General features: G+C 39.6%; 1 protein-coding gene across 1 annotated transcript in view; it reads right to left on the reverse strand.

Annotated features, from left to right (window-relative positions):
* The window catches only part of LOC144450957 (uncharacterized), a 113,000-nt gene that overhangs the window by 61,180 nt on the left and 36,471 nt on the right, over nucleotides 1-15,349 (reverse strand). Inside the window, exon 4 of the mRNA XM_078141717.1 lies at nucleotides 5,062-5,193. Within this exon, the coding sequence (XP_077997843.1) occupies nucleotides 5,062-5,193 (132 nt within the window). The remainder of the gene's footprint in view (nucleotides 1-5,061; nucleotides 5,194-15,349) is intronic.

The following is a 15,349-nucleotide window of genomic DNA, read 5'->3' on the forward strand; positions in this document are numbered from 1 at the left end:
ACTTGATTAAACTAATACAAGAAGTAGGTAATAACCAAGTGGTCATCGTAGGTGATTTCAACTATCCAGACATTGATTGGGAATCCTTGAACTCGAGCAGCCATGGGTACAGTTTTATGGAAGCAGTACAGGACAAATTTCTGACACAACATGTAAGCTTCCCAACCAGAGCAGAGAACTGTCTAGACCTGATATTGTCCAGTGAAGAGGGAATGATATCTGACGTCACTTCAAATGGTCATTTTGGAGCTAGTGATCATGTAATTGTAGAATTTACCATGTGGATGGATGTTGTCATGTTGCCAGAAAATGAAAACAAGAAATGCCTGAGGGATGCTGATATGGAAGGAATAAAAAACGCATTAACAATCACTTCATGGCAGGAAATAGATAAACTAAAAAATACAGAAGAAATGTGGTGCTTCCTTAGAAATGTAATAACTAAAGCAAGTGACGAGTTCATACCAACAAGGAGGAAGAAGAGAAAGAAGAAGCAACTTTGGATGACAAACGATTTACTCAGAGTGATAAGGAAAAAGAAGAAATTATGGAAAAAATATGTAAATTCCAAACACAAGGAAGACTATACAGAATACAGAACTGTGCAAAAGGAATGTACGAAACTAGTAAAGAAAGCAAAGAAGAACTACGAGATTAACTTGACACAGAACAGTAGAGAAAACCCAAAAGCAATCTATGCGTACATTAGATCAAAGCAACGAACAATAAGTCTACTCAAAAGGGACAACGGAACAATTTGTGATGATGATCTAAGTATAGCTAATGAGCTCAACCAGTTCTTCACATCAGTTTTCACTAGAGAGGACGTGGCAAATGTACCCCTACCAGGCAATATGGACATGGGTATTACTGCAACTAACCTACAAGATATATATATATCGGAAGATACAGTATATGCGCATTTGAAGTCATTAAATCCCAACAAGTCACCAGGTCCTGATCAAGTTTATCCAATGATACTGAAAGAATGTGCAGACATATTAGCTCAACCGTTATCAGTCATTTTCAACAGCTCTATACAAAACTCTGAAGTCCCACATGATTGGAAAGTTGCAAACATTACCCCGATATTCAAGAAAGGATCTAAGTCAAGCCCTGGAAATTACAGACCAGTCAGCCTCAAATCAGTTGTTGGCAAGGTACTCGAGACATGTCTTAGAGATGAAATTGCAAAGCATTTAGAACTTAATAACATAATTACAAACACTCAGCATGGTTTCCGTTCTCACAGATCATGTCTGACAAACTTGCTTGAATTTCTAGAGGATGTAACAAAAGCAGTCGACAATGGTCAGGCAGTGGATATTATCTATCTCGACTTTGCCAAAGCTTTTGACAAAGTACCACATGTAAGGCTTCTCAGGAAAATACAATGCCATGGAATTAGAGGGAAGATTGCATTTTGGATCCAGGAATGGCTGAAACTCCTGAGTAACAGAAAGCAGCGTGTTGTAATTCGAGGAGAAAGTTCACAATGGCAAGATGTAACAAGCGGTGTGCCTCAGGGTTCCGTTCTTGGACCAGTGTTATTCTTAATTTACATAAATGACATCGATCAGGGTATAACCTCTAACATCAAGAAATTCGCAGACGATACAAAAGTGTACACACCATTAGCTACAAGTCAAGACCATGAAGTATTACAGTCTGATTTAAATCATATATGTGAATGGGCTAATAAATGGCAAATGAGTTTCAATGTAGAAAAATGCGAGGTCATGCATGTAGGTAGCAGAAACACAAAAATAGAATATAAGATGGGAGAATCTACACTCACAATAGTACCAAATGAAAAGGACATAGGAGTCATTGTAAATGAGACACTGAAACCATCCGTTCAATGTGCAGAAGCAGCAAAAAAGGCAAACCAGACACTTGGGATGATTAAAAGGTCCTTCACAGTGAGGTCAAAGGAAGTCATATTAAGGCTTTATAAACAGTTTGTTCGACCTCAACTGGAATTTTCCATTCAAGCATGGTCACCATGGCTACAGAGAGACATTTCAAAACTAGAAAAAGTACAAAGAAGAGCTACAAAAATGGTGGTCGGTATGAAGAACCTCACATATGAAGAACGATTGAGACAGTTACAGTTGACAACACTGAGTCAGAGAAGATGTAGAGGTGACATGATTCAAGTATACAAAATTATCAACAATATTGACCAATGCAAGCTACACTTTCGGACTGCAGAATATCACTCAACAAGAGGACACTCAAATAAACTCCAGAAACCATATGCGCGACTAGACATCAGGAAACACTTCTTTACTTGTAGTGTAATAAATGAATGGAACAAGCTACCGGACAATGTAGTATCATCAACATCTGTAAATGCTTTCAAGAACGCTATTGATTCATATTATGCTACAGAACAGAGGGATGTTTAGAATCCAATAGGATTACTAGTCCCGTGAACTGAACTGAACTGAACTGAACTGAACTGAACTAATACCAACTTTGAATGAGATATGTTAAAGCATGTCTGAGTTATGGCTTTAGGCAGGGAAATTTCGCAAACAAAATGGTTGCTAGGCGGCCATATTGGATCGTATCATAAAACAAATTGACGTGCATATGTACATTTGTATGCCATAGCATGTTGCCCCTGTACCAAGTTTGAAAAAAATCGGTCCAGGCATCTCCAAGAAACGGCTGCAGACGGACAGACGGACGGACAGACAGACGGACGGACACACAGACAGACGGAACCCAATCCATAAGTCCCCGTTCCGGACTTCGTCCGCGGGGACTAACAAAATTCAACTGTAAACTACCACCGACAGCTCATGACGGACTTAGCGGGAATTTGATGCTTACACCCAAGTACACTGTGTTCCAACAGCTAAATACTTATATTCAATGATGTATTTTGAGTCAAATTCAGTAGAAATATCCAAAGGCGTGACATAATTTATATCGTAGACCATGCTATGAGAGCCGTTAATTACATCCATCATGTTTAAATTCAATCTTGTGGGCGAAAAACGCACGTAAAATCACATATTTCTGTCAAATTTCTGATCCTTCGTGAAATCCAAGTGAAGTCGCCATTCAAAGTTTTTCGTTTCGTCGATGCCTCAAAAATAACCGTTACAAATATAATAGAATTGTCAATTGACTGAAACCAAGCATGTCAACTTTATATTTATTATTATAAATTGGGTATTGTTCAACTAAAAGAGGTGTATGTCTGAATATACAGATTCATAGGCTAGATTTAATGTTTCACATTAGTGGGACCAGGGACCACTAATTCTTTCAGCAGGACCACTGGATTTTTTAAGGCACTGGTCCGGGGACCACCAGTTCACAAAATGATTTGTTCACCCCTGAATACGCATGTGTGGAACTAGTTATGACAGCAAATTGCAGCAATAGCTGCCGTTGAACGGTTTTACGGAAAGATAGGTGAATGAACTTTGGCGTCCCGGCATACCGGGTTCTGGTTGGCACCCTAGTGTGTCCTGGTATACCGGGTGCTGGTGGTGAAAGGGTTAAGTCTATCTTCATTATTTTTATCACTGAACCATACTCCTGCATAACATCACCCTTCACAAAGCCCTTCAAGAGACCAGGCAACATTCTGAACAAGTCCTCAGTGAGAAAGGGCATCATGGGTTTGTCTGACTGATACATCAATAAGAATGGTGCAACATGTCAAGCAATTGACTGGAAGCATACCAATTTAACTATGATGAATTTATCTTTCACACAAGATGCCACAGTGTTGTAGGATGAAGTCTTGGGATTATTTATGTTTGGCCATACCTGAATGGCCCTCTCAGATACATCTATGGCTACAAAATTTCAATGGGGAAAACATCAGAACGGGAACAAACTCACTGACTTTGACTTCGACTCACTTGACTTAGACTTCGACTCATTTGACTTGACACCCGATGTAGACGGCTTCGATTCGGTAAAATATCTTGGAATGTTTAGGCCACTGGCCGCCTGGTGACGAGATGCAAGGTCTTCATGCTTTGATCCTTTAGCGTGGCTTTTGAGTGCCGCTTCCCCCATGTTTGATATGTCGAAAGTCCTTGCACAAGTTATGCTGAAAGTTTATCTCTGGCTCGCCGTAACCATCCAACGTACGCAGGCTGCTTCAACCATAGGTCACTGAATACGAATTTACCATGTGGCATGTCAATACATTCGACCTTTGAACGACGGTAACAATACATTTCCATGAAAGAATATGGCGTCATATCGTACCACGTTGTTTGGAACATACCATTTTACGATATGATGCAATTATATAGGGTACTCTCCGCTCCCCACTGTGGAGGGCTATCACAATGTTGTAAAAACTATTTAACGACAATGGACACTTTACGACATTTACATTGACCGATTTTCCAGGGCTTTCCAGGGGTCCAAAGCCGTTTTGGGGGGGGGGGGGGGGGGTTTGAAATACCAGGGTTTTCCAGGTCTGTGCAAACCCTGTAGACACTTTATCTGATTATACCATGTAAGAGCCAAGTTGAACAAAACATATGGAATATACTCTACATAATGGCATCTACAAATGTATGTTACGACAACATGCATCTTCATCACGGGTTCTGCAGTGTTCGAAATATGAGTAAAACATTCAAAATTGCCATTACTTTCCCAGATTATCTTTGATATTACTGGTGCTGGTATAATTATGGTATACTCATGTCCTAAAGGTTGTAACGACTTGTAGTGACAAATGCCCCTTAGGTCACTCGTATTTTCCTTGGCTGAATGAAGACAGATATTAGGGAATGACATCTCATTATCCTATTGAGTATGCTGGACACATGTATAAACCAGTTTTATATGAATTTGAAAGGCATCTTTATGTTGTACTTGTGTACTAAAGATAGTCATAATTTTAACATTTAGTATGTCATTTATGGATTTTTACTATATTTGGTAATACATGAATTAAATGTCTTATCCAAAATTGCATGTTTTCTTCAAGTTCATAAGTAACAAACATGGCTCTTTGATATTATTGACAATTGGGCATCAAAGTCAGATAATAGAAAAAATTGTGATATCTACCTTTGGATCTTCTCCAAATGTACTAAAGTAATGGTCTGGTAGCAATGTCTTGGCTGCCCTCACAATGTCTTTACATTTCTTGGGTGTTTCTTCTACCTTACCAGCAAGAAATAAACATGCTGCTCCAGTAACCTGACAAAAAGTAAATCAAATTGACACCAAAGTAAAACATTCTGTGTCTTCCATTGCAGGTTTTGATTGTGTGTGATAAATTGTTCATCGAATACATAGCCCCAACTGGTGTGTTTACTTAAGTTATTGTCTGGGTTTGTACTAAAAAAAAATCCAGGTTTTTTATCAAGTGTAAATTTTGTGATGTTTTATAGCATCAATTTATTTCTGCATAGTAAAATTGACACAGTTGTGAACACGACCCCGTTTGCATGCGAAGATTAATGGAGAAATGTTGTTATTTGACCAAAAAATATTTCTGCTATTTGGTTGTTGTTAAGGGCATGGTCAAGGTTGCTAGGGCCAGTTTTGTCAAAAAGTTTTGAAGAAAATCTGCAGAATAACACTTTCAGAAACATCTCACCAAGTATTTTTTGAGATATAAATTTTTGACCAAAAATGAACAATTGTACACCTAATTTGCATATCACTCATGGAATCATTGTATGCTTAATATTCCTTCATCCATACATCCCTAGATGCATTCCCATTAAATTTCAGCCCAATCTGCTCAGTAGTTTTGGAATTATAGATTTGTAACCAAAAAGACACATTTTTAGCCCTAATTTGCATATTACTGATTGAATCATCATGTCATGAACAAATCTTACTTTACACCCCCTTAAGAATGTTCCACCAAATTTCGCACCAATCTGCCCAGTGGTTTGTGAGTTTAAGTTTTTTAACCAAAAATCACATTTTTTGACCCAAATCACAGACCTGTGATGCAATCACTTTGATTTGAAAAATTTCCCAACTAAACACCCAAGGTAATGGCCCCACCAAATATCATGGCAATCGGTTCTGCGGTTTTTGACTTTAAGTTGTTTACACACACACACAGACACAGACAGACAGATAGATGCCGGCAGGGCTCGAAATTCGCGGTAGTCCCGCGTCTACAGACTACCAATGTTAGTCTCTGGGCTACCAAATTATGTGAGTGGTAGCCCAATTGGGCTACTAAGTTTTGAATGAAACTGTGACAGCCTGACTCTGACACACCTTCCTTGGCCGGGGCCTCCGAGGTCGCAGTCCTGTGGGACGTGTTCTTGCCAAAATTAGCGTCAAAATCAGTGTCTTTTCCAAATTTGCATCCACACTACATGTATATCAAATGTACACGAAATACTTGTACACTGTACGCGTCATTCTTCCATACATTGTATGCACAGCTTGTACTTCCTAGTCACAACGAAACATTTATATACAATATTCTGTATAGCGATTTAATGTTATCTTTCTGTACTTTCAATTTCCCATGGTAATCACTCTCTGGAAATATGCTCTTCGGTCCGGGCCCTTTCGGCTCTTCTCGGAGTCGGAGTACAGTACACTCTCGGTACAGCACTGCAGTAACTAAATTCCATCACATGAATGACAGCTTTAACTTTCAACTTGACAGAGACACAGTTGTAATGGTGTTTGATAAAATTTTATGCTGCTGATGAGAACTGTTAAGTTGGTATACACCTGTCCTACAGATTCGTTTATTCTTGAACGATGCCTTAAACATTCCGTGTGTGAACCATGCTCACGCAACCCCTGAGAGCATGCAGTGGTGAATGGTAAATTCACATAATGCATTTGATCTAGTAGTAGTAGCAAAGCTCAAAAGAAAGTTGAAGTTTTAGTGAGAATGAAATGGTGACATGATTACTGTGGCCGAGGGCGACAAATCGGTCTTCTAATTCAAGTGTCGGTCTTCTAATTCAAAAATCAGTCTTCTAGTTCAAGTGGCGGTCTTCTAGTTTGTGTCGGTCTTCTAACTCAAGTGTCGGCCTTCTAATTCAAAAATCGGTCTTCTATACTATACTATACTATACTATACTATACAGGGCTCGAAATACCCGGGTGCACCGTGCTACTATGCACGTTAATTTTGCCCAGTGCAGGTAGATTTCAAAACAAAGGTGCACGACATGCATGTTGGCTATCGTGGAAAAAACCTCATACATTTCTTCGGATTGACCACAAATATCTCTAAATAAGTGCTTTAGGGAAGGCATCGAAATCAAGTGCACCGTAATTACGCGTAGTCACGAGTAGCGACGAGTAGCTCCGCGGAGCTCCGATATACTACGTGAAACAGGAGATAATGAGGTGGTTAAGTTCATGAATAACTGACAATAGATAATCAGTTCACCTTTCTTTGTGTCCCTTAACGATGTCGTCTTTGAGCGTAGATACGCGTAGTTGTGGTCGCCAACACACAATAGATAGCGATTCTCACCTTCCGTGTTTCCAATGATGACATCATTCTGTATCGTAGTTGGTCGTAGTTGGTCGTAGTTTTCAATCGTCACCAAAAACCACGCAATCCAGCCAGTAATGTGCTGATGAAACTAGTTCTGTACTTTTCTTATGAGTACAAGTGTTCACATGTTCATGGTAGATATTCACCAAACACATTTCAATACGCAAGAAATCCAAGTTTCAACACTAAATAAATCTTTTACAAGCGTACTGGTAGAAATGTCGATTCGAAGTTTGTGATTGATGCATATCACGGACGTAACATTGTATGTAAGATTATCGTAACATTGTAACGAGTATCGCCAACCATGATTTTTACAACTCGACAAAAGAGAATCAAATACGAATTTGTTGTGAAAATAAAATTATGCCATCACAAAGTTAGTTTGCCGCGAACTTGAAGCAGGCTCTGATCAATGGATTAGTATTAAAACACACACCGTTTCGCTTCGTTCACGGACACTATTGTGACACTTTAAATTACGTCATGATAAAACCAGTACGACGAGATGTCACTACAATGAAAAAATTGTTAATTTCCGACTAATGAATTCTATTCGAAATGAAAATAACCAAAAATGTTCGTACCCATCGAACTTCGATTGATCGTGTGATAAAGGGCTTGCGCGTTCTCTCCATGATTTGTGGGCGAGTTCGTTGTTCAGGATGGGTCCGTGACAAAATCTCAAACGTAGAGCGCTCCATCTTTACCTCTACATGTACTCCAAAATCTATGAATTTCAAATTCGCCGTATCTATGATTTGATGCTTTTAAGAAAAGGTACGGAAGTGTGGCTACATCGATATAAAATATTAAGTTGCTCTCCCTCTATCCCTTCCCTTTACTAATTTGTAACCATTCACTCGATCCGAGACAAAACACGTAACCCCACCTAGTACCTGCACACAGATCCGACGACCGGTGTCACCGACTAAAGTAAAAGTAGCGAGATCCGTTCACGTCTGAGCAGCAGACCTAATTTGTTTTAGAAATCACGGCAAGGCGAAAATTCCAGCAAATATTTTATATGTTACAGCAGTCGATAAAGTCATGGAGGTAAAACAGCCGTGGTCAGCAGTTGAAAAGATCATCGGACAAAAACAATGAAACTGCGTGTTGGAGATTATGAAATAAAAACCCGGGAATTTCTCTGAAAACTGCATGATAATAATAAGATAAGATGGGAAAATATCGACAGATTATTTTTATTTGTATTTTGTAAAATAATCGATCTTATTTTATTGTCATTCTTTCAATGCCCTCCAACACATCACCAAGCTATCGTCGGAACTCTGGGCATGTACTTTGTGTGGCGACTATAAATCGCAGTTGTTGTTCATGTTCCAGATCGTGGGGAGGAGACATTCACGTAGGATGGTCTCCAAAAACCCCGTTCTAACAAAACTAGGCCGATCGGAATTTAAAACTAAAAACTCATCGATGGATTGCTGAAAACAAGAACTCCAAACAGTCACCGTATCAATCGAAATTGCGCAATTTGCAATGATGCGAAAGTTGAAATCTCCATGCATACTGAGCTGATCAATATTCATGATATGCCATGACATCATTCATATCCCGCTTCCAATACGTCACTATTTTTTCCATATAAGGGTAGCAAAATGCAAATTTTAGTGTGCGTATATGGTGATGAATGACAGCGCCGACTTCAGCTGGAGATCGACGATTATGAACACGGAAGTGTGCCACGCTCCCACCACGTAATTTTACCAAACAAACGTTGATTTTTATGGTAACCACATACTGAAAAATGATATAAAATAAAATCAGACTGTTGTACAGGTTGGTTGGGCTCGTGGATTTAAATTTGCGCGAGCGGTAGGCGAGCGGAGCGATCGCTCGCCTCAAAAGGCATGCCCTGGATCGAGACTACGCGTAAATGGTCGTAGTTTGGACTCTTGAATGACGGACAATAGGTGTTTACTTTCTATTGTCTACAACGTAAAGTTCATGAATATGCGTCAAAACTCATGAATATTCACCGTAGTATATCGGAGCTACGCGGAACTACTCGTGACTACGCGTAATTACGGTGCACTTGATTTCGATGCCTTCCCTTAGATGAACAAACTTCGAATTTTGATAGTAATAAAATGATTATATCGATATCGGTCGATCGATCGCCTTGTCATAAATGCGGAAGTAAAAAAACCGCATGAAACCTCATTACCTCTCGAGACTTGAAATAACGTAAAATGCGAGATATTACATCGGCAATTTTCGGTCGGTGCACTCGATCGACTCGTACGTATACGGGAAACAAACACATACTTGAACAATCACTGATAGGACCCCCCACGATCTAGCGATCGGCTAATTACATTCTCTTCGTGTTCTTTCTTCAAAAATACGTCAAACGGTCACATGTAAAGTTGTTTATTTTTGGAAATTATACAAAATTTGATGATGTCAAAACAGTGGACCCTTCTCGACCTTGGCATCAAGCGATTGTCTGACGAAATTCGATCGAGGAAGTGTCTCGAAAAAGACGGTTCAAGTAAAAGTACGAGTAGTAATAATGAAGTGATTTCTATGATAAGTACAGCCGTCCCAACGGATGTGAACTTGCCGTCGACATCGCAAGAAAGTGGTAACGTGAGTGATAAAATAAATGATGATACTGGACAACCACCACTAAAGAAAAAAAAGGTCTATCGGTTTCAAAAATCTTGGCAAAAAGATAAACCATGGCTAGTTTTAGATGAAGAAAAAAATGTATGTTTTGCAGCGTTTGTCAACAGTTTGATATAAGTACGAAGCCAAACAAGTTTCATAGTCCAGGCTGCAGATCGTTTCATTTGCACATAATAACAAGTCATGAAATAACGGATAACCATGTACAAGCTACGGCTTCGAAGCAAGCAATAGTAACTGAGATATAGTGTGCACATTGTGTGCAGGTAAATTTCAAAGTGAAGGTGCACACTGTGCACGTGGAAAAAAAATTCTATTTCGAGCCCTGCTATACTATGATATGCTATGCTATGCTATGCTATACTAGACTATACTATATACTATATTATGCTATATACTATATACTGCTATATTATATAGTATATTATAATATACCTAGTGATAATGCTGTGCCATGATTTGCTAGAATCAGTCACGTGATAGGAAAATAGAATGATTATTTCCCTAGGGAAATAGTTCCATCAACTATTACATGGTCACGTGACCACCGCGCGTTCACAGCAGGTCAAAATGGCAGCTTCGAACGATGTCGTCTGCCAACCTCAAGAGAAGAGGGCAAGATTTTCATGAGGTATATTATAAATACACATATTGCCTGGCCTACATTTGGGCTATAGCACCTGTTTATTACTCCCTCGTGACTGTGAGTTACCAGAATTACATGCTATTTGCCGAGGCCGAAGGCCGAAGGCCAAGGGAAATAGCATGTAATTCTGGTAACTCACAGTCCCTCGGGTGTAATAAACGGGTGCTATAGCCCTCATGGCCAGGCAATATGTGTTCACTATACTCTCCTATATTATACTATACTATATACTGTGCTATACTATACTATACTATACTATATTGTACTATACTACATTTGTATACTAGACTATACTATACCATGCTATATACTATATACTATACTATACTATACTATACTATTGAACACATATTGCCTGGCCATGAGGGCTATAGCACCCGTTTATTACACCCGAGGGACTGTGAGTTACCAGAATCACATGCTATTACCCTCGGCCTTTGGCCTCGGGAAATAGCATGTGCTTCTGGTAACTCAGTCACGAGGGGGTAATGAACGGGTGCTATAGCCCGAATATAGGCCAGGCAATATGTGTTTTATAATATACCTCATGCTGTGAACTCGCGGTGGCAGACGACATCGTCAGAAGCTGCCATTTTGACCTGCTGTGAACGTGCGGTGGTCACGTGACCATGTAAAAATTGATGGGACTATTTCCCTAGGGAAGTAGTCATTCTATTTTCCTATCACGTGACTGATTCTAGCGAATCATGGCACAGCATTATCACTACGTATATTATAAACTATACTATACTATACTAGATCAATGGGATCTCATGTGAGGGTGTCCGGCTTTCGAGATATGTCTCACACTTGCACAACGTGTATCTTCACATCATGGCATCAGAAACTACGTAACTGTAGTTCCTGAAAATTTGATACTAGTCACTCTAGACGTGGTATATATGTACACAAATACGTTGCAGTGTGACGCAATGCAGTCAGTTGTCAAAGCACTTGACTCACTAGTTACACAAACAATCGACTATAGCATTCCAAAAACACCATAATGAAACGTCAATCGGAACTTCCATGTGTGAAGTACTTCGTACCTCCAGTTGATAACTAAATTAGTGTTGCAAAACACGGCCTCTTTTATGGCATTGTCCATTAGTTCGCGGAAGAAGTAACAGCTCTGGTTTGCGAGAATTAACTAAATATGTAACACAGTATGTATTGGAATGTGTATTGGAGAGTATGTAATTTTAGTGTGCATCATTGTACTGACGAATACATACAAGTTACAACACATGCATTCAAAATAAAAGGTATTTAATAACATAGTGTACATGATATGACAATGTGTATGTGTGGATTTATTATGAATGAATGTTTATGAAGACATTTGTGTGGATATGAGTGATAATAAATGATAGTAAAATAGGACCCCATTTTTTTAAAAGGGACCCCATATTTTCAGCAGTGATGGGTCCCTGGGACTCACTGGTTTCAATGTCTAGTGCAATCCCTGGACTGTAGTATAGTATATAGTATATACCATAGTATAATATATATAATATTATACCAGTATATTGATGGCGCAAATCGAGAGATCTGATTGGTTTAGACATCGAACTAGCACGTCTAAAACGAGCGATAATGCACGGTTGGCACCCGTCCAAATTTTGTTCGTCTACGAGCGTTGAGTTGTAGTCCGCCGTGATAGTGAACTCTTCGAATTGTCAAAGGAGGATTTTCTCTCAATGAGACAATATTCTATGAGAAATTATGAAGGAAATTTCGAAAGCAACCAAGTCATCGCGTATTTGTTCAAATCATCGCCTACTACATGTACTTAGGTCAAGGCATGCACGAAAATTGGACCCAGCCTCGGCGCGGAGCGGCTAGTCGCAGTGGAAACATTGGTGAGCTGTCCTGTCCTGTCATAAAAATGAAGAAAGTGAAAGAGCTGACACTGGCCGACTTACCATTAATCTAAATAGAAATTTGTCTGGAATCCTGTCCTAGAGTATCAGTCATCAATCCGAGAGGGAAATCCTCAAACCCGAAAATCTACTGACGTAACTTCCAGTAATATAAATACATTGTAAATATCAACCTGTCTATAATTTCACTGAGTCGCGAATTCGGCCGGGAACAATTGAAGCACGCTGTATTTAATAAACCACTTCAAGTTTATACCTCGAGTCAAACCGGTTGTTTATTCATCACTGAGCACTTTTAATGAGCCGATCAATGTACAGATTATCCCTAGAAACGACCAGCAGATAAAATAAATCCAGTCGCTGCACGAGGCCAAGATCAGCTGTCTTGAAAGCAGTGTTATTGTTATGCAAATTATTAACAGAGGCGTATATGAAACGAGAAAACGTTAGTTCTTATCTTGTTTCCAATATTTTCAATATACTAGTATAATAAAATAGTGATAAACCAACCCCTGGTGAAGGTATACCACTCGGTTTTGACCAGTGAACTCAATATATGCACTCGCTATCACTCGTGCATATATTTCGTTCACTGGTCAAAACCTCTTGGTATACCATCCCCAGGGGGTGGTTTATTGCTTAAGTATATATTGTTTATTATTACACCTCGGCGTTCTTCCGAAGGCTGTGATTGGTCAGACTCGTATCACGTGACCAATTTTAACTGGGCTATTGCCCACAAGGTGATATTGCCCGCTCGTGCAGAGACTAATGCCCAGGACTATTGCCCGCTGAAGTTGTGTGAACCACTGCGCACTGCTTCTGCGCATAACAAATTGTCGTTAACTACTTTCGCTCAGACATGGCGACTGCCGCAGTAAGACACGCAAACCTTTCCGGTACAGAACTCGATGACATTTTATTAGAATTGGAGACTGAAGGGAGTTAGCATTGCTGTGGTTTTCTTTTCCGATGCCCGGCGATCGCTGTTGCAGCTCACCTGTGCTTGTCTACGTATTTACACAACCAAACCGGATGGATTGATACAAGTTAGCTTATTGCTACTCGTAGTAGCTGTTGCCATAGTAGCAGACCCTAACGTTTCAGCCATTTGTTTCTTCTGTGCCAGGGAAGTATCTCTCACGTAACTTGTCAAACTCCCTTCATTGCGGCGCCTACTGACGCTCATAATGTGTCGATTGTTAAAACCAGCTTCGCTATTAGGAGTGTAATTGACGTTGCTCGGATTGAATGGTTGGTATAACGTTGGCTTAGATTGGCTCGTTTCGAGAGAGTTGACATCATATCAGAGAGGGTGTTTGAGTGAATGATGGACGGTGTAATAAAATTAATAACACATGCGCTCGGGCAATATCACCATTTAGTGTCTGCCCTCGGGCTGACACTCTTTACCAAAATTTTGATGATGCCCTCGCCTTCGGCTCGGGCATCATCAAAATTTTGGTAAAGAGTGTCAACCCTTGGGCAGGCACTAAATGGTGATATTGCCCTCGCTGGCATATGTTATTACTTAAATATAGTATATATTATATAGTAAAGTATATAGTAAAGTATGATATAGTATATAGTATAGCATAGTATATAGTGCATAGTATATATTGTATAGTATAGTATATAGTAAAGGTATAGTATAGTATAGAGTGTAGTATACTATATAGTATAGCATAGTATAGTATATAGTATATATTGTATAGTATAGTATAGTATAGTATAGTATAGTAGAGTATAGAAGACCGATTTTTGAGTTAGAAGACTGACACTTGAACTAGAAGACCGACACATGAACTAGAAGACCGACACTTGAATTAGAAGACCGACACTTGAACTAGAAAACCGACACTTGAACTAAAAGAATGACACTTGAATTAGAAGACCAACACTTGAATTAGAAGACCGACACTTGAACTAGAAGACCGACACTTGAACTAGAAGACCGACACTTGAACTAGAAGACCGATTTTTGAATTAGAAGACCGACACTTGAGTTAGAAGACCGACACTTGAACTAGAAGACCAATTTTTGAATTAGAAGACCGACACTTGAACTAGAAGACTGATTTTTGAAATAGTAAGACCGACACTTGAATTAGAAGACCGATTTGTTGCCCTCGGCCACGGTACATGATGGTTTGAATTTATCTGAGTGAAGTTTTCAGCATGGACCATCTACCGATGTGGTCTTAGACTCTGATCATCTCTTCGCCCATGAATGGAAGGGGCTTTGCCGTAATGGCCATCATAGATAATGATAACAGCACATAGTTTCTAAACTACCCATCAGGAAATGGCCATGGGGCTTATGAAACTGTTTATACGTTTTCCATACGTTGAATCATATTCAAATTTTACAGGTCTCACTGCACCAAGAGATTTAGCTAATATCGTAATTCCGCGGGTAAGCGCCCTGGGCGGTTTCAAGCCCCCCAAACCCCAAAGTTGGGATTGGGCGGTTTCCCGCGTACCCTATTTTCGCTGTGACCAAATCAATGCCTCATACATACTATGAGTGTTGCAAATGTGCAGTCTAAATACACTGATCAAAAGCTCCGACAATTCTGACTCGCCCGTCCAGAACTGGAAGAATAGATGTCTTGAAACAGAATACACGTGTTGGAAACATACAATGTCGCAATCTTTCATTTTCACTCACTTCTA

This window comes from Glandiceps talaboti, chromosome 2 (assembly GCF_964340395.1).
Source record: "Glandiceps talaboti chromosome 2, keGlaTala1.1, whole genome shotgun sequence".
NCBI classification, from domain to species: Eukaryota; Metazoa; Hemichordata; class Enteropneusta; family Spengelidae; genus Glandiceps; species Glandiceps talaboti.